Source organism: Equus quagga, chromosome 14 (genome assembly GCF_021613505.1).
Source record: "Equus quagga isolate Etosha38 chromosome 14, UCLA_HA_Equagga_1.0, whole genome shotgun sequence".
Taxonomy (NCBI): domain Eukaryota; kingdom Metazoa; phylum Chordata; class Mammalia; order Perissodactyla; family Equidae; genus Equus; species Equus quagga.
In genome coordinates this window covers 13,541,204-13,569,202 of record NC_060280.1, presented here as the reverse complement: position 1 = coordinate 13,569,202, position 27,999 = coordinate 13,541,204, and the positions used below count along the sequence as shown (strand labels likewise).

At 33.1% G+C, this 27,999-nt stretch overlaps 1 protein-coding gene across 28 annotated transcripts in view; it reads right to left on the bottom strand.

The window, feature by feature from the left end:
- SOX6 (SRY-box transcription factor 6) overlaps window positions 1-27,999 on the bottom strand; it is a 572,550-nt gene that overhangs the window by 233,363 nt on the left and 311,188 nt on the right. For 19 of the 28 annotated variants that reach the window (XM_046637752.1, XM_046637768.1, XM_046637749.1 and 16 more), the window contains one exon: window positions 8,374-8,466. In XM_046637752.1, the coding sequence (XP_046493708.1) occupies window positions 8,374-8,466 (93 nt within the window). The remainder of the gene's footprint in view (window positions 1-8,373; window positions 8,467-27,999) is intronic. The other 9 variants (XM_046637769.1, XM_046637776.1, XM_046637756.1 and 6 more) reach the window with 1 other exon arrangement.

Genomic DNA, 27,999 nt, shown 5'->3' with positions numbered 1-27,999 from the left:
GAGAAAATATTATCTGTGCTCTCACTCTCTTTCACAAGTTTGTCTCCAGATCAATACAGCACTTGTCTTAGAAATAACCATTTAAAATTTTCAAAATACATGAAATCTAAATATTGACAGGTTACTGTTTCGACCCTTTTTCCTAATGAGACAGCAAGAATCACGAGGCATGTGAACTTTACTGATTTTATTAGAGTTGAGAAGTGGCAGATGATTCATCTCTAAACGCTTCCAGATTTTTTTAAGGCTCCCTCAGATAAAGAAATTCCTGTAAATTTGTAAATAGAAATTCAAGAAGACTCATTTATAAATGAATATGTAAAGTGTACAGTCATAGCTCTTGAAAAACCCCTCCTAGTCCTCCTGTGATTGCCTACGACAGAAAACACCAGTAACCGTGAATTACTATTCCTAAAAACCAGCGTACTCTGTAGAAAGGGCAATGTATGGAATAAGCAATCCGAGTACTTAGATAGAATTTAGGCCCTTCTATAAAAGCGAACAAACTAGAAGAGAGAATTGGCATTTCAGATAGTAACCTGTGACGCAGAACACTAATTCTATGGGAATGCTGTTTGATCCATTCTGACCCTTTGGTGATAACAGCACTGCTAAAGTTACTTCAGGAATAGCCTACACTATTTGATCTTCAAAGATGTATCATGCACTGAAAAAAACCCATGACTTTTGTGTTCCTGTGTGCTCTTCCAAAGATTTATGTTTGCAATCAAAACTATAAATGAAACCAGGCCTCTCAGTAGCACACAGTAGCAATATTATAATAAATTCACATTTTAAATGCAGTATTTGCACCAAGCACAAGTGTAATATGCTTGTACTATTTGATGCAACACAGTTCCTAATTTTACTTCTCTTAGTAACAACCCTAATGAAGTAACAGGGAGTAATGCTCAAAGTCTTTAATAGTAAAGTACGGCAGTAACATTTACACTCTAGAATAAACCCCTTGGACAATTTAGTTGAATAATTACACTAAGTAATTATGTTTCCACAGTGGCTTTGGAAAACATTGGGAATCATTTGCAGAATTTTCTGTTTAAAAGCACACCTACAAGTACATCTACTTTAGTCCCTAAATGTAACTACCGAAACGATTAATCATATGTGACCAAGGAAGGAAAGAACTATTTTCCCTATTTTGTTCATATGACATAATTATTTTTTTGTCTTTCTTATCATCTGTGTGTTTGACAAACACAAGCACAAACAGTTTGTGCTAACTCAAACAACCAACATTACTGTTTCTCTGGCACACTGCCCAGGGAGGCGCCCTCACACCGAGGAGGAGATGCCAGCCACAGCATAGAGGGGCATGTGTACAAAACAGGGAGGTTGGCTAAGATTCTCTTATATAAACCACAGAAGGCTAGACCCATCCATGGAGACACAGGATGAATCCTAATGCTCTAGATGTCATTTAGTATGTTGCCATTTGGAAATGCTTCATAACCATAACCATCCTGGCATCCTCACTCCTTTGGTACAGCTCAAACAAACGAACATACACACCAATGCGTTATGGACCCTATCAGTACTTCTGTTTTACTTTGTATCCTTCCGCTATATCAGTCTCCCCTCTCTCTCATTCAGGAATAGGTCAAGATAAATACTACTTTAGAGAGAAAATGTATTACCTATACCCAGTCCTACTTTGCTATAATGCCTTACTTATATAGAAAAGGATAAAAGTGGAACTCTTTTGGCTGGTTGTGAGTCGTGGGAGGGAGGAACAGCCCAGAGTCCACCTTCCCTTTGTCCCCACTGCAGAATTCTAAGACTCTGAAGAATCTGAGGACCACTCTGTATTGTGTTAAACAGAGGCTTTAGAGACCAGGATTCAAACCTTACCTCCACAGCTTTCTAAGTTACCCAAGCAAGCCCCTTAATTTCTCTTAGTCTCTTTTTACTCATATGTAAAATCAATATAATAATATTTTCCTCGCTGGGTTGTTAAAAGGATCAAATAAAATAATGTGGATGTTTCAGTACTTCATTTCCTTTGTAAACAATAAACCATCTTACAAAAGTACTTACTATACTACTTATTGAAAGCAAATAGATAATATTTGAGGATCAGTCTTATAATTAAGAAAATATAATAAACACTAGTATTAATTTTGAAGAAACCTTAGGAGGTCATGAAGATAACATTCCACCAGAGTAGGAATATCCTCTACAACATCTCCGTTTAAAATTTTCCACAGCTGAATTTCCACTGATTTTATTTCATTAATTTGGCCATTCATCCAACAAATATTTATTGAACACCTACTATATTCGAGTCACTCTCTCTTAAAGCAGTCCAATGCATCAATGTCAGATAGTCATTAATTGTTTCTAAGCTCTTTTGTACATTAAGAACACTTTCCCTATTACCTTAACCCCCTAAAACAACACAAAACAAATCTTATCCTCTTCTAGTCAATAAAACTTCAACCACCTAACATGTATTAGGCCAAACTTCCCTAGGTCTTTAATTACTATTCATATTACATGTTCAAGATTCTTCACCATTCTAGCTGCTTCCAATAAATTCTAATTGACAACAGATCCCTTAAAAATATGGTACCCCAATTAGAACACAGATGTCACTTCAGATGTAACCAGACCAAGGAAAAGGTCTAACAATTTTATGCTGTATTTCATTAAGTTCTTCATAATAAAGTTATTTAGCAATACTTGTAATAATGTTAACCTGGTTTAAACATTGCTTTGAGATTACTGCTATTAAATTTATGCCATTTACAGCACTCTATCCTCAATGCTGCTACTGGAAAGGAGGCTATGTATGGAAACATGGTAGGGGGTTAGGGATTGGATTTTCTCTTTAAAAATATTAGACACGACTCAGATACAGGTACATTGAAACTCTATGGTTCATTGTTTCTCAAACTTCAACAATATTTCAACTTCTATTGAGGAGTTTCAGAAATATTGCTTTATTTCATTTAAATAAACTTTTACTTGAAAGCACTGGGTTTTTTTAAAGTAAAACCTAAAAAGGAGATTATTAATGTACTGTTTCTTTTTTTCTTTTCTTTTTTTCCCTAAGGAAGATTTGACCTGAGCAAACATCCATTGCCAATCCTGCTCTTTTTTCCCTTGAGGAAGATTAGCCTTCAGTTATCATCTGTGCCTATCTTCCTCTATTTTTTTTTTTTTTTTGTATGTAGGACACCACCACAACACAGCTGGTGAGTGGAGTAGGTCTGCACCCAAGATCTGGCCTGAGAACCCAGGCCACCCAAGCTGAGCACATGGAAATTTAACCACTCCACCATGGGACCAGGCCTAATGTACTGTTCCTTAATATGTGGTGATATTAAGCTCACTGGGTTGAAGATTCATTTTTCAATACTGCTCCTATCCATTCCACTGCCCACACTTTAATTCTCCCTCTGGCACCTAACCCAGCACATAGAATTTTCCAGTGGTATGATAAAAGCTATGTTTGCTCCCTTTCTCAGCTTCATTACACTCTTGATTCCAAAAGAAGACATAAAGTTAAGAATGATATATAACTTAAGATCAATTAGAAAATAATATAAATATCGACTATTTAGAAAATAATTACGATGACAATTCTAAAAGCTCAAATGTATGGGACACCTAAAGCTATTTCTACAAACATATTCATGGCCAACAGTGCCTCTATTATTAAATAAAAAATGTTCTAAATGAATTATTTAATTTAGGAAGTTAGAGAGTATCGGAAAACAAACAAAAGTAAAAGTATAAGGAAAACAAGGAAGGGAGAAATAGTAAAGGTAAAAGCAAGATGAAGCAGCCAGCACATGAAAAGCAGAACTGACAAATCCAAAAACCGAGTCCTTACTGGGGCGTGGAGACGAGAGATGAGCAGGAAAACTGCTGGCAAGTAAAATTGAGGGGCAAAAGGGAAAGAACATAAATATGCAGAATTTAAAATGAGATATCTAACAGCAAATAAATAGAAAACAAAATCAGCAATACTGTATTTTAAATCAATACTGATGTATTTGAAAATCATGAAATACACAATTTTCTGGGAAATTTTTTTTCCTGGCAAAACTGACTTAAAGAGAAGTAGAAAATGTAAAAAAGCAATTATCTCCAAAGAAATCTCTAGGCCTAGATGTTTTATGAGTATATTCTTTCAGATTTTCAAGGAATAAGAATTCCCATATTATCTATTCTATATTTTACATAGCCTAGAAAAGAAGGAAAAGCTTTACAATTCAACTATGAACTCTGGTACTAACAATCAACAAAGATGGTACAAATAAAGAAAAATACAAACTAATCTCATTTATGATTACAGATGCAAAAATAACTGTAGTATGAGCAAATAAAATTATGCAGTACATTAAAAAAAGACTACACCATGACTAATCAGGGTTTATTTCATCAGTTAATTTGAAAAACAAATAAGATATACCATAAAATAAAATGCAATTTCTCATAGAAACTCCTAATAAACTATGAGTAGAATTTTTTTTAATGATAAAGAATATCTTAAATCAATAGTCAACATAATACTTAATGGTGAAATATTCAAAACAATTCCATAAATTAAAAACTACATGAAACACCTGCTATCACCTGTATTACTTAACATTATTCTTGACATTCTAGGCAGTGTAATAAGAGAAGGGGTGAAAAAAAGCGACATACAACTGCCAAAAAAGAGGAGAAAACACAACAGCTGAAATATGACAGAGCTAATAAGTTTGATAAAGAGGAAGTTATAAAATGAACCAGCAAAATTCACTATCATCCCTAAATATAGTAACAAAAAGAAAACAGAAGAATATCTCACTCACAAGAGCAAGAAAAAATATTAAATATTATAGAGAAAGATTAAAGGAAATGTGCAGAATCTGTATTTAAAAAACAAAACACTGTTGAGGGACATAAAATAATTGAATAAATGATTTTGAATGGGAAGGGTCAGTACTATAAAGATGTCAGTTTACCCCAGCGTTTCATATAAATGTAATATAATCCTTTAAAAGATCACTTTGGAATTTTAATTAACAACTTACAATAATATAAACTTTAGGAAGTATGAAAACACCTTAAAGAAAAATTATGAATGTGGTCTTCAATGCTTGCTTTTCAAAGACACTCTAAAGCTACAGTGATTAGTGTAGCATAGCAAACAACATCAATAGGCAATTCACAAAGGTAGAGACAAATAAATTAATGTAAAACTCTTCTTTCTCAATAATAATCAAAGAAATTCAAATTAAATCAGCAATAATATATTATTTTCCCCTATCAAACTGGCAATAAATCTGTAAGGTAATAATACTTCTTATTGAGGCAAAAGAATACTTACAGACACAGCTGATGAAAGCACAGAGTACTACACCCTTTCTGAAGGGCAAAGTGGCAGTATGAATTAAAAGCCCTTTTTTTGTGTGTCTGTGATGAAGACTGGCCCTAAGCTAACATCTGTTGCCAATCTTCCTATTTTTGCTTGAAGAAGACTGTCATTGAACTAACATCTGTGCCAATCTTCCTATACTTTACGTGGGATGCCACCACAGTGTGGCTTGACAGGCAGTGCTGGGTCCGTGCCTGGGATCTGAACCTGCGAACCCTGGGCAACCTAAGCAGAGTACATGAACTTAACCACTACGTCACCAGGCTGGCCCCAAAAGCCTTTTTAAACAATAACACTTTTTAAAAAAGAACCGAGGAATTTCACTTTTTAGAAATATATCCTAAGAAAATAACTACTAATTACTACTGAAATGTATTAAAATGTTATCCATGTTCAAGGTTTTCTTTACAATGACAAAAAATAAAAACAACTTAAAACTTGAATAAAAGACTCATTAAATTATGAGAACCTCACTTTATGCAACATTTTCTGCAAATAAAAATAATATTTTAGAAGATGACCTAATCACAAGGACATTTACAATATAGCGTTAATAGGAAAAATGGATTACAAAAGAATAGTAAATGGATGATTCCAATTTTAAGGAAAAAAATTTTAAATGTATATGCATAAATTAAGATGGAAAGGATATACAATATAATACAAGTAGAATTAAAGGATGATTTTATTTTCTTTTGTATGTATTTCTAAACTTCGTACAATAAATATATATGAATTTTGTAATGAGGGAAAATAATGAGGTATGAAAAATACACACTGCTTGAGATATAATATTAAATACTGATAACTCACAATAGTATGTATTTCTTGGAAATAGTATTTAGATCACTTTAAAATTTCATAATAACTGTAACTAACTTAGGTGGGTAATAACTGGCCTGATCTCACCTAGACTAAAAATGTATGCTGAGTTTTAGCAGTGGTTAAATCTATTTGAATACTACTTTAACTAAATTTGTTTTCATTTTTTTGTTACATTATTGGTATATTTTCTGTATAATGTTTGTGGTGACAAAATACTAGGATGTAAGAAGAGACAATTACGTAGAGTAAATCAAAATGAAAAATTTAGTAAGAATCTTATCTTCTATGCCCATAAAACTGAGTAGCACACAAAAGAAAGTTCACATATCACACACAGAATCCAGAAAAAAAAAGTTAAAGAATTTGAAAAGCCTAATTTTGCATCTGTTTCACTTTTGAGATTTATACATTTTGACTATCTAAGACTAGCACAGTTTTTGCATTTTAAATTCATAATTAGAATTAAAAATAAAGTAAGATGGAAAGTGTATGTGTGGGGGCATAACCCAAAGCATAAAAATTCGATGCTGAATCATAACATAATAAAATGTTAGCTTCCACATTACTAAGAGAACGCAAGACCCCGTCATTCATGCCAGCAAAAGCTTGCCTTTGCATAAACCATTTCTGTTCTCACTCTTATAAAACCAATGACTTTGGAAAGGGAAGAAAACACAGAATGACGTGCAAAGTAGCACACACCATGTTACTGCAGCTGGATAAAGAATATGTCACTAATGACTTTCTTTCCACCCGTCACTTATAAGTTGTTTCTTTTTTTTTTTTTCCAAAATAGCAATTGGCCTTTATGAGTACAAAACAGAAGCAGTGAAATTCAAAATAATATCTAATTTCCACTTGATTTTGATACTGTATTAGTTAATGGAATGAGTTATTAATTATTCCTTAGGAAAGAGATGACTTCCTTTTCTCTTCATTTGAGTTGAACATAACATGCCTGAACACTAGGCAATTTTCTGTAATAAATTCAAAATAATATTTTCATCAGATAGTTATTTCCAAATGTTCATCTTAAATGAATATTATCCTTGACAGTAGAAAGATTCACCTGCAGTTGTTTGATAAATTCAGAAAACTAAAGTAATTAAGTTCCCAAATTGTTAGTGCAAGTCAGAGTGTTGACTCTCTGTCTGTAAGGAACAACTGATAGAATTAATTGACAACCATGGATTGTATTCATGATACCAAAAACTAGTAATACAGTACTTCATCTCCATAAAAGACTCAATAAGAGAGTTAGGCAAGAAGCATCACTTCTTGACTGATAGGGTAATTTAATTCTGTAATGAATTAGGATTTTTCCACTTCTTTACATGTTTCAGAATAATAACATCAATAACATATCGTCAAAAATAAAGATGCTCATCCTCATCAGGGTCAGAGGTCATGAAAAATTAAATCCTGTGAAATCTGTTTGAGATTAATCAACCGATGATGCTATGGGCACACTAATAACAAATGCAACTTACTCTCGTGAGTGCTTTCTTAAGCGCCAGGCACTGTTCTAAAAGCTTTACATGTATTAACTTTCTTAATGAGCCTACGAGGTAAGTACTGTTAGTACCCCCACTTTAGATATGAGGAATTCGAGACATAGAAAAGTTCAAGGACTTGCCCAAAGTCACTCATCTAGTAAGTGACAATAGCCAGGATTTGAACAAGGTAAACAGGCCTCAGAATCCACCCATAAACCATTATGTGCAGCACATTCTATAAACTCCTTTTTCATAGGTGATGCAGCTGACCCTTTTTGATAAGAAGAAATTCAAATTAATGATTTGGATTTATAAATTGAGCTATTATTATGATTTCAAGAGGAAGGACAAAATTATCTTTAACTTAATTTGTTCTTCATCTTTTGACATGACTTTTTTTTCTTTTTCATACTTTTTTGTTAAGTAAATTAACGAAGCAGCTTATTCTATAAGTTATGTGTTTATAGGCTAATAAAAACAGCAAATATTTCATTCTGTAAACCTTACAAAGCATAAACGTTCAGGGACACACTATACATTCCCCTCTCATATATAAATTAATATGAGAAGTAAGAACTTAATGTTAGGGTACAGAAGATCAGCAAACGTGTTGTAACACAAAATATCTCTATATTGATATTTTTGATATTTTGTATATTGTACCTTTAATTTCTCCAAGAAGTTCACTGGTATTTAGTCTTTCCATTTTTTCCTTCCAATCTTTTGAAAGTAGTTTTTCCATGCAGGAGGAATCTACTAAAATAAAAAAGTAAGTATTAAAATATTACATATACGTTTTACAAGTATTAAAATATTACAAATCCAGAAGGCTAGTTTATGGAAAAATTCTCTCATTTAAAAATGATCAAAGCTATTTTTTGTTGTTGTTGTTTTAACCCTGGGATACAGACAATTATATTACTCTAATATAAAATACCACCACTAAATTTATTTTTACCAGAAGATTATTTAAACTATTCCCAGGAAAACAACAATGTTCAATAATCTTATCTTGGTATTATAATTCTATTAATATTCGGTCAGGATTTATCATTTCTTAGACTGATAGGACAGAAAAAGGGCTCTTTCCTAGGGGATATTACTCCTTTTAATCCAGGTGAATTTTTTTAAGTCCAAGCAAAGTTCATGTACTATTCAAGGAAGAATGACAAATCTTCAAGGGAGAAGAGACCACTCGACCTGTAACTACTTGGTCCTTAAAACAGAAATAAACACATGGCAACTTTTGTAAAAATACCCATTTAGAGCAAAATGCAAAGAAAATAAAGTCACCATGTTCTCTTTCCCCCAGCAATGAAAACTGCTAAAACTTTTATATAAAAAGAGATGCATATTCTTTTCAAGAAAATACTTATTTAAACACTATTTGCCCTACTGCATTTCTAAACAGCATACTAGATCATATGGAGTGATTACACTTCTTTCTATACAGATTCATAAAGGTTACAGAAATTTAAACTTCAGAATGTTCCAATAATTAGCAAATTTTTCTCCATGAGTTATTTTTTCTATCTATTCGGATGAATTTGCAATAGGAGCTACTGCTTACAACTATTTACATGTATCTTTTAAGCCTCAAATCTCAACAAATAGGCTGTTTCCAAAAGGGAATGCAGATTTAAATACTAAATCCTTAGTGCAAAACATACTCCCATTAAACTTTAACATTCCAAGTGTCAAATTCTGATAACTTCTTTTTAAAATTATACTTAAAATGGTTACTCCAATTCCAAATGCCTTTCCTCTCCCGTATCAGTACCTATCTCTTCAGCATTTTCCCTTTCGTTTTTTTCTCCAACTTCTAAATCCTCCTTGAATTTTTCAGAATGACAGTAAGGTCAAGATGGATCTAAAGGGTTTTAGAAACTAGATAAGCTTTAGAAAAAAGACAGTGAGCCGTGGGTAAGAGATGAGAAGACCACTGCATGGGTAGAAAGTATTGGTGAAAACAATTAACATTTGTCCGCGACATGATCAATCAATCAAGGAATGGATGGAATCCAGATCAGTCTGTCTTGAAAGGGCTGATGAAGAACAACCATACTAGCTTGCTATCATGAAGCTAAAGTTCTTTCTAAATAGAAGTCAGCTTGATTCTATTAAGTGAAAGCTCCCTGCCCCTTCTCTTACTTCTTCCCCTCTTTCCTTCCATTCTTTCCTATTATTTTCTTAAGCTTCAACAAGTGATCTGCCACTGTGATTAAAAACTGGATTCTGAATGACCTTCCAATAGGCCCTATATGCATATGCATATGTTCAGTTTGTATTTAATTTCCAAAATGGTCTCTTGCTATTTTTATTTTAAATTCAGAAATAAGGCATATACTTTGTTCTATAAGTATTGTTTTTACACTAACGTCATACAAAAGATACTACTTAAGTTTGACAGTTAAAAAGCAAATCTTCAAAGCCATGCCTATCAGAGATTACTTTTTTTCAAATCAGGTTTGAATTTCTGAGAGAGATTGATATAAAGCAGATCATGGATAATAAATAGACAAAATGTCTTAAATTTCCTATCCTACCCAGTTTTGTTACTTTTTTTTACCCTTTCATATGTGTTATAACATTGCACTAAACTGATAATTACTGATATAAATGCTAAAGCATAACTTTCTGGTTAAAATTTGAGTTGAGAGAATATATAATAATGGTCAAAGACAAAAAGCCCAATTTATGAGTAATGATCACAAATTCAGAGTAAGTTCATAAACTAGGATTAGATACACACTAAATGTAAAACAGGCTAAAATATGTCCCTCATTTCTATAAATAGACCTGAAATCTTTCAGAGCTCCAGGAAAAGAATGCTGAAACTCCATGGGAGAAAAATAGAACTATATGGACAACAGGAACACATACTCCAACACAAATCAAACCTGTGGACACAGCTTTACAAAAAAGCTACTCATTCATAAAATGGTTAATAAATTCAAAGCATTTCACATTCCTATTAGAAAATTAATCCTCAACATAATGCTGAGTTAATCTAGCTATCTGAGTTCCCATTTCAGTAGAAGAAACTGAGGGGAAAAAATAAAACAGCCTTTGCACGTCTATATTTATAGCCCATGAAAATATTTAGTAACAATCACTGATTGCCTTTATCTATGGGACAATAAAGTCACTACATACAAATTTATCAACGTTTTATCTCAATCCTGAGAGATTTCAGGAAGATTCAAAACTCTGAGGAAATCTCTTGAAAAACTCAGCTTTCTCACCTAATTATCTGACGCCAATCCTCCAAGGGCATAGCACTATTAGTACTAAGCATGCTTCATACTGTAATGGAAAGCAAGAGAGGGGCAGGAGAAAAGACTAGAGAATGCAGACTGTTAACAAATATCACATAGACAGAGGACATTACTGCCACCACCAAGAGGTTCCTGACTTGAAATGAGGAAAGAAGTCATAGATAAAATTATACTTGAAAATTTATATTCTCAAATTTCCCACCTAAAACAATATCCAGGTAAGGGTGCAAATTAAAAGTAAGTATTCATCCTCCTTGTGCCACAACTTTCAACTACATTAATAGGACACTAGCTTTACAGAGGCAATCGATCAGATCAGACTTTGCCCCATTCTGATCATGCACAAATGCAAAAACCAAAGAGGTCAAAATAAGTAAAGAGGTCCAGTGTGCGTCATGTACACAGAAAGAGTAAGACTATGCAGAGTGGCTCTAACTCAGTAGTCATGCAGGATTCCAAATGGGAAAAAAGACTAAACATCACCCAGATATTCTTGGATTATTTTACACAGATAAATATGTTTTACGCAATTGACTCGAAAACAACTTATATAGTTATGGTGGTGCTACAGCCCTCAAAACAATGAAACAATATACAGTGTATTTTATTATCTGAGCCTGATTATTCATGTTTTAGTATTTTGACTAAGTCATCTTCAGCTAAAAAACAGGAGAGGAACTACATACCTTTTGGAAATCAAGATAAAGAACCACAACATTATAGCATAAAAAATGTCACCATAATATGTATATATTAAAAATAAGTGTAAGCCACAACACTTCAGTATAAACATGGAAAATCCCAAAATTAATTCCTCTTACTTTGAAAGAATTAGTGTCAATAAACCAATACACACTCAATGAAATGCAGGACTTTATTATATTTATCTTGTCTAATTTTTATAAATAATGTGATTAAAACAGGACTATCAAAAATCAAGAGATAGACGTCAGTTCTCATATTTTAATAAAAGATGTAAAAAGTTTTGATATAAATTAATTCTCAATTGCATAGTTTTCTTTTCCTTTGCAAATTTAAGTTTTTCTCTTTCAAGAAACTTCTTCTAAGGAAAAAAGGAAAGACAGAATTCAGAACTATTTTTTCACAAATATCCTGCATAATGGATTGCAAAGCAATGTTTCTGCTGCCTAAGTACCTAGGTTCCAGTCCAGGTAAGTCAAGAATGCTTTTTCATGCTAATAACTAATTTCATAGGACAAGTGAAATTTGAAGTGAGAGTATGTAATATATTTATCTGCTAATCTCTATTATGATATTTTAGGAACAACTTAAAATTATTCCCAGCTAAACAAAGATGCATTGGCATTAATTCCTGCACAATTAGCAGTATTAATTCTGCACAAAATAAAAGCATTTCAAATGAGTCCAAGAGAGTAAATAAAGAAATCATCACTGAAACTAAAGCATGGGGAATATGAAAGGGTAATGAAAAAAATTTTTTTGTACTTTAGAACAATTTACCTATGAGTAAACACTTATCATTATTCCTTTGCCTCAAAGTGGTATTTAAAGTTAGAAATGCTACAATATTAGAAACATGACAGAAAATATCTTCAAAATATTTTAGTAAGGGAAAACAATGACTGCTGTCCCTGTATGCAGATTGCCTACTGCTTTATTAACTCTTTTAAGAAAATATTAAAGTAATTCCTTTTATTTTTACCATAGGAATCATAAATTTCAAATTCAATGAAATTTCTATGTATCCAAGAACAATGATAACTTATCAAAAGTACCCTTGACCTTGGTTTACAGTTTACAACGAATTCTGAGAATGTATATTTATATCCCTACTGATCATCCATCCCACAGTTTTCATTAGGAAACAGAGATGCACATGCCAGTTACTGTACATTTTTCCACAGTGACAAGTGCTCCACAATACAGTGGGATAAAATTGGAGCTTGGAGAGCTTGAAGAGCACTCTTAAATTTTAATTAAAACCCTCCAAGCTCACTAAAAATAATTAGACACTAAAATGTGCCAGTTTTATTTTGAAGTCACTATAATGTACGAAGCACACTGCCTGACGACTGCTCATGCTCTCTCCTCTCTCTCTCCCTCTCTCCAATGAAACAACTGATTTTCCAAATACGAACAAGGGGGTATAAATAGAGGCTGTTTTCAGGCCTGCTCTTCATGCTGAAAAGCAGACAGAAAAGACAGCAGAGAGAGTTTTTCAGACTGCACCAAATGAACCTAGAATAACTTGCCTAACCAAGAGTTTGAATCCTGACAAACTCTAGATAAAATTCAGTCTGCAAGGAACACCACGAGTTATATCACTGATCTTTTTTGATCCAAAAGCCAAACCTTTAACCTCTTAAATGTTTTTGCTATCTTAAAATATCTCATACAATGCTATATTCCATCCTATTTTTAGCCAAGCAGCAAGAGAAAGCATGCCTTTCCCATACAGCAGGGCAATGATATAAACATCAACACAGATGCTCTGCCAGGAAGAGCTGGACTTCTCAAGCACTTGATCATTAAGGAATGCACCAACTGTTTTGGATAATCTCGTGCCAGCTCCCCTTTTGCTCCACACTCCCCTCTGGGAGTGGCCAATCTTGTCCTGGTCCTAATTTTTCATTTTACTCCTCCATAGCCCCCCCCATGCCCGAAAAGATGAGAATGGCATTTATGCCTAGCAATGAAAAAGCAGGCTCACTTCCCCAAACAGACCAAAACTTTAAAACAATTAACCCTCCCTTCTTCTTTCAGATAAATTACTAAGTATAAAATGCAATCTGTTTCCTTTGTTTATTCAATATGAACAATTTGTAAATGACTCAAGGATAAAATTCAGAAAGTGTTGTGCTAAATTAGAACCATTATAAACATGCTAATGACTCAATGCTCGAGTAAAACATGCAAGATCGGTGTGAAGAAATAGATTTAGTTCCTGTGAAATTCTGTTGTGCTGCCTTAAAACAATTTGGTCATTAAATCAGATATATTCCTTCCAGGAAAAATGTTAATTCTACAACCACTTTACTAGATAATATACTGTGAGTGTGTGTGTGTACGTATGTGTGTGTGTGTCAATTGGAGCTATTGGAAATGTCATTAGAACTGCTAGATGCAAGATTTTGGCACGTTCATAGGGCAGAAAAAAACCCACATTTGAAGCCTGCCAGAAATACACACACAGACATCATCACATTAGGTGAATATTCTCTCTTTGCACTGTTTTTATCTACTGAAGTCTTGGATAATCTTTTATAGAAACTCCTTAAAATTGGCACTTAACATACATTGACGGAAGTCACTTTGTTCTATATTTGCAGGTAAGAGGTATGTCTTTCATCTGCTTTCCAAGTCTGCTTAGCAGCTAGAACAATATCAAGGGGATCATTCAAAATGAAATTCCTCTCCCATATCCACCAAAGTACAACTGCTACCAACGCCAATATGGAAAACGAGGGAAATATCCAGCAGGTGATTCAAACGCTCCCAGCCTGCGGCTGCAGCTGAGAGACTTGAGTGATCATAAGGAATATCACCCCCATTTCAGAAATGAGGAAACAGAGTCAAGATAAGGAAGTCACTTGCCTTGCCCAAGGTCCAACAATTGGTAACAGAGCCCTGACTCCAGTTAAGTGCCGGTTTTACTGGCATGACTGACCATTATTTGAATATCAGTTTTATAGTCTATAATGTAGGATCTAGTAGTAGAAAATGGATACTTATATCTATCACTAATTGCTTCAGGTATGGAGCGAAGCACTCTATGCTTTGGGAAGGGGTGCTGAAAATTCAAGGTATTGCAGTGGAAGTCAATAGTACTCAACAGCCAATTCTCCCATATACACTCCATTATGCTGGTCTTCCTATTCCTCTATATTACCTTTTTCATAATGCCTTATCTTGTTTGAACTAAGAGCTTTCCTTTCCCAATATGATTCACTAAGGAATAGTTAAGATGCTGTTTAAAAATACTGCTAAACTTGAAAAGTAATCCCTTCCACATTAGGTTTTATCTTCATGTACAAGAAGCAAATGTGCAGCCTGAGGCCTTCGTTTTTCACTGTAGCTCATTGCCCATGACACCTTCAAATTTACCACAATTTTAATGGAGTAAATATGTTCCATTAGAAACTACAGTTGTCCATATTGATAAAATATTACTCATCATGACATCCTCTTATGACCCTGTTTTCTGCTGCTCCATTGCCAAAGGCTAAGGCATTAAAACCATATTAACATGGGTCACTGCTCTTTGGGTTGTACAAATGTTTGATTTCATGTTTACTTTTTCAAATACGTATTTAACTGCTTTTTTAAAAACTGTATTGGACTGTGGAAATAATAATTTTTGCATGCCCACTGTGTCCTATATTCCTTCTTTTGGTTTCTTTGGGGAAATGTTTCTGACAGCCACTACTGTCCTGATGGAGTTGTCAGTCACAGGGCTCTGCTGCCTGCCTCCTACTGCTCCTCCTAGCCACTCAGAGAGGAATTTCAGCCAGTCAGAATTCTCTGCTGGAACATCTAGAAAGGCTCTCTTCCACTCAGGTTGGAACCTATAAGCATGTGGGCCTAGGATTGGTGTAACAATCCTCCTAGGCACATGGAGAAAGCCTGTCTGCAATAATAGCAAATGAAGCCAACAATACAAGGAAAGGTGGAGAAGAGCAGAGATAAGAACAGATAGAGAAAAAAATCTTTACATCTTGTTAGCACGCTTACATCCAAAAATAGCTAAAACCAAATTCTGCTCCTTGACTTCTTGGTGGTATAAACCAATATATTCCTGTTTTTGCTTAAGCTAGTTTGACTTGGGTTGCTGCCAGTTGCAACTTAAAAAAAAATCTAAACAATATGAAAACCATAACAAAAACTGTCATATACACTCAAACGTATTATGTTCCAAATTTTAACACACCAGAAACCACCAATCCATTAACTCATACTAACAAGTTAGAACGTTAATTATTCAAACCCGAAATAAATCTCTTGCTTTATTATTGAAAGATACGCAAAGACTTGAAGGTAAACTGTTACAGGTTTGCTATTTGCAATTATTTAGCTATGTGAATTAGGATTTTCTGAATATGATGCAAAGGAAAGAAAATACAGCAGAAATAAAGTTGAGGCTGAGGCTCTCCAGAATCTGGCCGTAGTGATTCATCTGCTATTATTCTCCTATATGAAACTCCTCCTCTGTTCAAATGAGTACACCAAACGTATCTTACTCTCCTGTACATTCCTGGTGCTTTTTCACTTCCAGATCTTTGCTCATGACATCCTCCTGACCTAAGGTCTCCCTGCTTCTTGATGCCTATGAAAAACCCTCCTATTCTGCAGTGCCTACATTAAATACCACCTCCTCAATTATGTCTTGAATCATCGCTTCAAACATAAATTCTCATCCTCTGAAAGCCAAATAACACTCGCTGAACACATGCTCTCTGTCAGGCACTGCACTTTTTATATTCTTTTCATGTACCAACTCATTAACTCTGAACTTTACAACTCTTTCTTCTACATCTACCGCTGCTATTACTTACCAGTTTTACCATAATATAACTAAGTATATGGCCAATTCACACCACACTATGCTAACTAAACATTCAGTTCCTTGATGGTCAGAGAATGTTCCTGATACTACTGTGTCTTCTTCCATAATGCTTAACCCAGGAGGCTTCACATAGTAAGACTAAAACAAATTCCTTAAGATATTTCTAAGAGATCACTTTTTTGTGTCAAGCAGCAACAGAACTACTTTTTTTAAAATTAACTATATTGATGTATAATTTACTATACATCATATAATAAATGAAGCCATTTTAAATGTAAATTTGATGAATTTTGTCAAATTACACATTCACGTAGCTGCCACCCAAAAGAAGATATAGAACATTTCCAAAAAGTTATCTTGTGCTCCCTTTCGGTCAGTTATCCATACTCCTAGCCCCAGGCAAACACTTATCTGCTTCTTATTACCACAGGATAGTATTGCCTACTCTTGACTTTCATAAAAATGAAAGTATACAGTACCTACCTTTTGGATATAGATTCTTCCAATTCTAAAATTTTTGAGATTCAACTGTGCTGCAGCACGTGTTCGTAATTTGGTCCTTTTTGTTAATGGGTAGATTTCCATTGAATAAATACACCACAATTTGTTTATCCATTCATCTGTTTGTGGACATGTGGGTTTCTCCCAGTTTGGGGTTACTAGAAATAAAGCTAATATGAAAATTTTTTCATGTCTTTTTATGAATGTCTTTTTTCTCCTAAAAATGGAATTTCTTCTAAAAGTGGGGTTATGTGCCTGACTTTATAAGAAACTGCCAAAAAGTTTTCCAAAGTGGTTATCTCATTTCTCACATCCACCAACAATGTAAGAGAGTTCTAGTTGCTTTATATACTCATTAACACTTCTTAGTGCTAGTATTTTAATTTCAGTCATTCTAGTGAGAATATAATAGTATCTCAGTGTGGTTTTAACTTACATTTATATTTCCTTAATGACTAAAGAATAAAGTATATTTTCATATGCTTATTGACTATTTATCTATCTTCTTTGGTGAAGTGTTATTCAAATATTTTGCCCATTTTTATATTGGATCATTTGTCTTTTTCTTGGTGAGTTTTAAGAATTACTTATATGCTTATACATATTTGATAAATTACATATTTATATAAATTACACATTTATATAATACATAGATTTGTATTATATATTATACATATATTTAAGAGTTATTTATGTATATCTGATGTATATCTTTGGTCAGATATATGTATTGTAAATATTTTAACCTAGCCTGCAGCATACCTTTTTATTTTCATAAGGTGTCTTTTCAGGAGCTATAGTTTTTTATTTTGAAGTCACACAATTACAAGTTTTTTCTTTATAATTAGCATTTTCTGGGTCCCATCTAAGAAGTCTTTGCCTATACCAAGATCACAAAGATTTTCTTCTATGTTTTCGTCTAGAAGCTTCATAGTTTTAGTTTTATATTTAGATCTATGATCCATTTTTAGTTATTTTGTGTGTATAGATTTATTTCTGGATTCTCTATTCTGTTCTATTGATCAATTCATTATCCTTAGATCAATACCAAACTGTTTTGATTATTGTAACTTTATAGTAAGTCTTGCAATCACATAAGTCATCAAATTTGTTCTTCTATTTTAAATTTGTTTTCGCTATCTCAGGTTCTGTGTTATTTCCCTATAAATTTTAGAAGCAACTTACCTGTCCAAAAAAAACCACCTTGAACTTTTTTGGATTTGCCTTGAATGTATAGGTTAATTTTAATCCTTTACTATTTTTGATAAAAACATTTAAAGCTATGAATTTCCCTTGAAGTACTATTTTGGCTTCATCTCATATATTTTGTTAGGTTATGTTTTCATTATCATTCAGTTCAATATATTTTATAATTTTCCTTCTTCTTCTTCTTTGGTACACAGTTTATTTAGAAGTATGTGGTTTAACTGCCAAATATATGGGAATTTTTAAAAATTTCCTTCTGTTATCTATTTGTAATTTATTTCCATTGTGGTCAGAGAATATACTCTATATAATTTCAATCCTTTTATGTTTATTGAGACTTGCTTTACGGCCCAGCATATGCTTTCTCTTGTGGGATGTTCCATATTCATTTGAAAAGAATAATTACTTTGCAGTTTTTGTGTGTAATGGTTTATTTTAATGTCAATTAAGTCAAGTTGACTGATAGTATAGTTCAGGTCTTCTATACGCTTATGGATTTTCTGTCTTTTTTTTTTTTCTCAAATTCTGTAATAGGAGTATTGAAATCTCCAACAATTGAATTGCAGATTTACCTTTTTTCCTTTCAATTCTGTCAAGTTTTTGCTTTATGTATTTTAAACCTCTGTTATGAGATGCATAGAAATTCATGAATGTTATATCTTCTTGATGAATTGGCTCTTTAATCATTATGAAATATCATTATCTCTGGCAATATTCTTTTTCCTGAAGTCTACATTTATATTAATATAGCCACTTCAGCTTTCTTATCATTAGTGTTTACATGGTGTATCTTTGCCCATCCTTTTACTTTTAACCTATCTACAACTTTATATATACTGTGTTTCTTGTAGTCAGTATATTAATTGAATCTTGCCTTTTTAATCTAATCTGACAAGCTTTGTGTTTCAAAATTGGTACAATTAGTCCATTTACATTTAATATAATTATTATTAATAGAGTTTAAGCCTATCATCTTGATATTTTTTCTATATGTTTCCTTTCTATTTTGTTCCTTTTATCCTCCTTTCCTGCCTTTTAATTAAATTTTTTTAGTATTAGATTTATCCCCTCTATTGGTTTATTAGCTATACCTCTTTATTTTATTATTTTAATGGTTGATCAAGGATTTACAATATGTATCTTTAACTTACAATAGTCTACCAACAAATAATATACCATTTCAAATACAATGTAAGAAACTTTAAAACTCCCCCATTGTTTGTGTTATTGTTGTCATACATATTACCATACATGTTTTAAACTTCATAACACATTGTTATTATTTTTGCAATAGAGTCAATGATATTACAACTAAATTTATTATCAGAATATAAATGTCTTTTAAGTTCCTATTAGGATTTTGACTTTTTTAGGGGCAACTAATCTTTATAAAGGATTTTGAGTGTCATAGAATTTTATAAGGCATAATAGCAAGTCATGGCCATCTCTCTTTTAAATTAAGAGAATATCAAAGCTAAAAGGGCTTCTAGAAAATTAACTAGTAAACACTCCCCATGGTATAAACAGAGAAATTCAAGTCTAGATAAGAAAAGTGGCTCATTCAAGACCACATTTTGTGACACAGACTTAGAACACAGAGCCCACTCTGCTGACAGCGAAAACAAAGACAATTTCCTTAAATCCTATCTCAGTGTAGTACTCTTATCTTATTTTCAGAGATATACACAGGCAGCTGATGAGTGCTTTAGCCCTTATCTACTACCTGCAAAGCAGTATAACCAAGCAGTTCAATATGGAAGACTGAGTGATCATTAAAAGGATCATAAAAGACCAGGTATCAATAAGCTCATAGAGAAGGAAAAATGAAAACAAATTGCATGATTAATTTTTTTTAAAAGGAAAAAAATAAGAAATAAAGAAACAAAGAATAGATGGGCAAACAGAAAATAAGTAGGAAATAGTAAATTTCAAACCAAATATCAGAAATTATATTAATATAAATGGAATAATATGACAAATTAAAGGAAACTAATCAAAGCAAGGTGGAAAACAGAACTCAACTTTAGGTTGTTCACACCAGAGAAACTTTAAATATAAGGACACAAAAAGATTGAAAGTAAGAGGATAACAGAGGGTTATATGATGCAAACACTAACCAAAAAAAAAAAAAAAAGCCAGGGTAGATATATTAATATCAGATAAATATACTTTAAGGCAAGAAATATCTAAAGAAGAGGGACATTGAATGATGAAAAAGTATCAATCCAACAATCCTAAAACTAGCACAACCAATAACATAAACCAGAGCTGACAAGGAAAAATTAGATATATCCACAATCATAGTTGAGATTTTAACACAGCTTTCTCAGTAGAATAAAAGAAAAATCAACAAAATACAGAATATTTGAATAATATGCTTAATTTACACTAACTAGTTGACATATATAGAACACTACACCCAATAATTGCCTCATATACATTCTGCTTAAGTGCACATAAAAAATTACTCAAATAGACCACATGTTGAGGGATAAAGCAAATCTAAGCAAATTTCAAAGAATTGAAATCATGGAGAGTATGGGTTTTGACCACAATGGAATCAAAATAGGAATACATAATAAAAAGATAACTAGAAAGTCCTCAAATCAGAATTTAAGCAACACACTTAGACAATCTATGGCACAAAAGATAAATCATAATGAAAATTAGATAATATTTTGAACTAAGTAATAATAAAAATCTATCTCAAAATTTTTCTGTCATATAATGCAGTTATTAGAACTTTAAATGCAAACATTGCAAAACGGAAAGGTTACAAATCAATTACCTAAGCTCCATCTTAATCTAGAAAAAATGCACCAAACGAACCCCGAAAAAGGGATGATGAAGAAGATATCTGACAGCATGTCAATGAAATTGATAAATGTAGTCTAATAGAGAAAAATCAACAAAAGTAAAAGATGGTTCTTTGAAAAGATTAACGAAATTAATAAACCTTCAGCAAGACTGATCAAGTAATAAAGAGAAAAAGAAAATTATTAATATAAGTAATGAAAAAGGAGACATCACTATATATTCCTACAGATATTGATAATAAGATAGATTGAACATTTTAGTCTAATAAATTTGAAAATTTATGTAAAATAGAAACATTCCTGAAAAATACACTTAGATATTGAACTTATAATTAAAAGTCTTCCCACAGCCCTGATTGATACAATGATGAATTTTTTCAAACATTTAAGGAAGAAATAGTATCAATATTATACAAACTCTTCAGAGAATAGAAAAAGAGGAAACACTGCCTGAGGCCAGCAAATTTTGAAAATTACATTATAAGAAGGGAAATATACAGGCCAATCTCCCTCAAAAACATAGACACAAAAATCCTCAACAAAATATTAGCAAATACAATCCAACAATATATAAAAAGGATCAAGTGGGAATTATTCCAGGAATGCAAAACTGCCTAAGGATTCAAATATCAATCCATATAATGTACCTTGTAATAAAGGAGAAAAATTACATGATCATTACAAGAGACGCAGATAAAGTACCTTACAGCATTCAGTACACAGCATGATTTTATAAAAGGTACTCTCAGCAATCTAGGGACAGGAGAGAACTTTATTTTGATCATACACTTATAGCAAACATCATTGTTAATGGTGAAACACTGAATGATTTCTTCTGAGTTCAGAAACAAGACAAAAATGTCTACTATTACCCTTCTATTCAACATTGTCCTGGTGATCCTAGGTAGAGAAATAAGATAAGAAACAGAAACAATTGTATACAGAGTAGACTTCTGGTTTCCAGTTCAGCATATAAGGAGCTCAGAAGTTGCGTTCTAACAATAATTAAAAAGCTGAACAAACTGAAGAATCAACAACTCTTCTTAGGTCCATCAGAGAAGTAAGATCACATGGCAAATCACTCCTCCAAATATTGGAGAGAAAGACAGGTGAATACAGAGAACCACAAATTACTGGAGCAGAAACTTCCATGGGAACCAGTGCCAATGTAGGAAAACTTAAACCATAATTGACAAACTACTGGAGGCTCACTGTGGACGACTCCAGGGAGACCCAATAATTGGAGGCCCCTACATGTTTTGTGAGTTTTACCTCCAGGTGGCTCTACTAGGTCCTCACAGCGAATATTGGAGAACAGTTCCCTTGTGCTTCCAGCAAGGGGAGAAGAAAAGGAACCATTTTGAAATACACCAGAGCATTCTGTTCTTCTTAACAAGGCCTGCCCTCAGGGGAAGCTGTTTTACCAGAGCCAAACATGGTAGGGTTTTAGCAGAACCTAACCTACCTGGGAAAGTGAAATATCCAACTTCAGCTTCCTCTAGTCTTCCACGTGGGAGAAGAAAAATATCTAACTCCAGCCCCCTCCAACTAAAGTGTCCCACCTAAGGGGGGGGACTGAGAAGCACTGGTGAAGTTCACAGTCCAGGGGCAAAGGGTCACCAAAAGACTGAAGCCTAATCATAGGGCTAAGGAATGCTTTCCCTCCCCCTTCACCTCACCACTAAATTACAAAAGGCCTATTTACCACAGTTCCTTTTTTCCAGTACATCATGTCTGCCCTTCAACAAAAAAAATTACAAGGTATACTAAAAGGCAAAAAATACAGTTTGAAGAGACTGAACAAGCATCAGAATCAGTTAGGTATTCCAAGAATGTTGGAATGGTCAGACCAGGAATTTTTAAAAACTGTGATTAACATGCTAAGAGCTTTAACAAAAAGAGTAGACAACATGCAAGAACAGATAGATAATGTAAGCAGAGAAATGCAAATTCTAAGAAAGAATCTGAAAGAAATGCTAGAGATCAAAAACAGTGCAAAAGACATGAAGACTGCCTTTGATTGGCTCCTTAGTAGACTGGAAACATCTGAAGAAAGAATCTCTGAGTTTGAGGATACAATAATAGAAACTTCCAAAATTGAAAAGCAAAGACTAAAAAGACTGGAAGAAAAAAACCCAGAATATCCAAGAACTACGGGACAACTACAAAAGGTATAACGTATGTATAATGGGAATACCAGAAGGAGAATAAAGAGAGAAAGGAACAAAATCAATATTTGAAGCAATAATGACTGAGAACTTCTCATAATAATGTCAAACACCAAACCAAAGATCCAGGAAGCTTAGAGAACACCAAGCAGGATAAATGCCAAGCAAACAAACAAACAAAACTAAACCTAGGCATGTAATATTCAAACTCCAGAAAATCAAAGATGAAAATATCTTGAAAGAAGCCAGAGGAAAAGAACTTACTTATATAGAGGAGCAAAGATAAGAATTACATCAACTTCTCCTCAGAAACTATGCAAGCAAGAAGGGAGTGGAGTGAAATATTTAAAGTTTTGAGAGAAAAAAATCCACCAATCTAAAATTCTATACCTTGCAAAATGATCCTTCAAAAGTGAAGAAGAAAGACATTCTCGGGGGAAAAAAATATTGAGGGAATGTGTTGCCAATAGACTTGCCCTGCAAGAATCGTAAAAAGAAGTTCTTCAAAGAGAAGGAAAATGATAAAGGTCAGAATCTAAGATCTTCATAAAGAAAGGAAGAGCACTGGAGAATGAATAAGTGAAGGCAAAATAGAAACTTTTATTTTCTTATTCTTAATTGATCTAACAGATATGATTATTCAAAATAATATCAACAATGTATTTGATTATGTGAGTAGAGTATACGTATCTATATACATATATATGTGTGTAAGTATATATGTATGCTTATGTATAAGTGAAATGTGGTGGGTCACATTAATTGATCTTTGAATGTTGAACAAGCCTTGCATACCAGAGACAAATACATACATAAAAGTATATATGTATGTTTATGTATAAGTGAAATGGATGACAGCAATGATACAAGGGATGGGAGGGAGAAACTAGAAATATTTTGTTATTATAAAGTACTTGCACTACCCATGAAGCAATATAGTGTTATTTAAAAGTACACTTGGATTAGTCATAAATGTGTATTGCAAGCTCTAGAAAAAACACTAAACAAAGTAAAAAAAAAAATGAAAAAAGTATAACTGACACTATAAGGGAGGAAAGAAATGGAATCATATAATATGTTCAATTCAAATCACACAAAAGGCAGAAAAAGTGTAGAAGACAAAAATAATAAAAAACAGGGACAATAAATAGAAGACAGTAACAAATATGGTAGATATTAATCCAACTATATAACAATCACCTTAAATGCAAATGGTTTTAAAAAAAAAGATATTGTCAGAGTTAATGAAACAACAAGACCCAACCATACGTTGTCTAAAAGAAACCCACCTTACATATAAAAACACATATATATTAAAAGTAAAGTGATAGAGAAAGACATACCATGGTAACACTAATTGAAAGAAAGCAAAGGAGTAGCTATATTATTTTAAGACACAGCAGACTTCAGAGAAAGGCAAGTTATCACGGATAAAGAGATGCATTACATAATGATAAAGGGACCAACACTTCAGGAAGATATAACAATCTTTAATGTTTATGTGCCTAACAAAAAGCATCAAAATACATGAGGCAAAAACTGATAATACAAAGAGAAATAGATGAATCCACTATTACAGTCGGAGATTTCAACATCCCTCTATCAAAAGTGGACTGATCCAGCAGCAGAAAATCAGTAAGTATGTAGGTGAACTCAACCCCTCTATCATTCAACTGAATATAATGGACATCTATAGACTACTTCATCCAATAGTAGCAGATTAAACATTCTGTTCTCCTCCTGGGATTTCAATTGAGATTGCATTGGACCTAGATACCAGCAATGAACAAGTGGAATTTAAAATTAAAAACACAGCGCATTTACATTAGCACCACAAAAAATTAAATATTTAAGTATAAACCTAGCACAATATGTATAAACTCTATTTGAGGAAAACTACAAAACTCTGATTGAAAATATCAAAGAAGAACTAAATAAATATCAGAGATATTCCATGTTTTTGGAGATTTTTTTTTATCAGGTTGAGGAAGTTCCCCTCTATTCCAAGTTTGCTGAGAGTTTCTATCATGAATGAGTACTGGATTTTATCAAAACCTTTTCTGCATCTATTGATATGATTATGTGATTTTTCTTCTTTAGTTGTTAACGTGATGGATTACGTTACTTGATTTTTGAATGCTGAAACAGCCTTGCATACCTGGAATAAATCTCACTTGGTTATGGTGTATGATTCTTTTTATACATTGTTGGATTTGACTTACTAATATTTTGTTGAGAATTTTTGTATCTATATTCATGAGAGATATTGGTCTGTAGTTTTCTTCTCTTGTAATATCTTTGTCTAATTTCCATATTAGGGTAATGCTGGACCTATAGAATGAGTTAGGAAGTATTTCCTCCACTTCTATCTTCTGGAAGAGATTGTAGAGAATTGAAATAATTGCTTCTGTAAATGTTTCATAGAATCCACCAGTGAACCCATCTGTGCTTGGTGTTTCTGTTTTGAAAGGTTATTAATTTTTTATTATACTTCATCAATAGGAATATGCCTATTCAGATGTTCTTTTTCTTCTTGTGTGAATTTCACCATCACTATACTCAAGGTCTTTCCAACAAGTGGTGCTAGAACAACTGGACATTCATATGTAAAAAAATGACTCTCGACATAGACATAGACCAAACCCCCTGAAGGTGTAACTCAAAACAGATTATTGACCTACATGTAAAATGCAAACTATGAAACACCTAGAAGATAACATAGGAGAAAACCTAGATGACCTTGAATATAGCAAGGACTTTTTAGATCCAACACCAAAGGCACAATCCATGAAAGAAATAATTTCTAAACTGGACTTCATTAAAATTAAAAACATTTGCTTTGCAAAACACAATGTAAAGAGAATGATAAGAGAAGCCACAGACTGGGAAAAAATATTTGCAAAAGACTTATGTGATAAGGGACCTTTATCCAAAATATAGAAAGAACTCAACACTCAACAATAAGAAAATGAATAACAATTAAAAAACAGGCAAAATACCTGAATAGACACCTTGCCAAAAAAGATACACAGATGGCAAGTAAGCCTATGAAAAGATGCTCAACATCATACGTTATTAGGGAATTGCAAATTAATACAATTGAGATACCACTACACACTTATTAGAATGGCCAAAATCCAATGCACCCCCATGTTCACTGTGACATTATTTACAATTACCAAGACATGAAAGCAACCTAAGTGTCTAAGGATAAAGAACATGTGTTATATATATATATACATTGGAATATTATTCAGCCATAGAAAGAAGGAAATCTCACCATATGCAAAAACATGGATGGACCTTGAAGGCATTATGCTAAGTAAAATAAGTCATACAGATAAAGACAAATATTCCATGATCTCACTTATATGTGGAATCTTAAAAACAAGTAGATAGAACTGAAAGATACAGAGAACAAATTGGTGGTTGCCAGAGGCAGGGGATGGGATGGGCAAAATGGGTGAATGGGGTCAAAGGTACAAACTTTCAGTTATATGAATAAGTCCTGGGGATGTAGTGTACCCAAATGTCCATCACCAGATGAACGGATAAACAAAATCTGGTACAGCACAGTAAATGCAGTTAATACTACAATATTGTATATTTGAAAGTTAAGAGAGTAGATCCTAAAAGTTTTAACCATGTATGGTGACGAACACTAGCTAGACTTATTACAGTGATCATTTTGCAATATATACAAATATTGAATCATTATGTTGTACATCTGAAGCTCACATAATATTACATGTCAATCATATCTCAATCTAAAAGAAAAGAATAGCCAAAATCCAAACACTGACAACACCAAATGTTTGAGAGGATGTGGAGCCACAGGAACTCTCATTCATTGCCAGTGGGACTGCAAAATGATAAAGTTTTTTGGAAGATAGTTTGGTGGTTTCTTACAACACTAAACATACTCATAACACATGACCCAGTAATTGCACTCCTTGGTATTTACCCAAATGAACTGAAAACCTATGTCCACACAAAACCTGTACATGGATGTTTATAGCAGCTTTAGTCATAATTGTCAAAACATGGAAGCAACCAAGATGTCCTTCAGTAGAGTGGATAAATAAACTGTGGTACATCTAGAAAATGGAATATTATTCAGTGCCAAAAAGAAATGAGATCTTAAACCGTGAAAAGACATGGAGGAAACTTAGATGCATGTTACTAAGTGAAAGAAGCCAGTCGGAAAAGGCTACATACTTTATGATTCCAATTATATGATATTCTGGAAGAGGAAAAACTATGGAGACAGTAAAAAATCAGTAGTTGCCAGGGGTGATGGGGGAGGGGGAGATGAATAGACAGAGCACAGAAAATTCTTAGGGCAGTGAAAGTATTCTGTATAAAGCTACAATGGTGGATTGATGTCATAATACATTTCTCAACTTGAATGTACAACATCAAGAATGAATCCTAATGTAAACTGTGGACTCTGGACGATGAGGGTCAATGCAGGTCCACAGATTTAAGAAAGTACCACTCTGGTGTGAGATATTGATAGCGGGGGAAGTTGTGTGCATAAGGACAGGGATATAAGAATTTTCTGCACTTTTTGCTCAATTTTGCTGTGAATCTAAAACTGTTCTAAAAAATAAATTTTGTCAGCTAAAAAGAGTACATATGGTAAACAATAAGAAATAAAATTCATTATTCAAGACTGATTGATAGTGTAACTGGAAGTTATACAATTGATAACCTAAATGGAAAAAAATTTTAAGCCTAAAATAAACTATTAGAATTTATACGTATATTTAGTA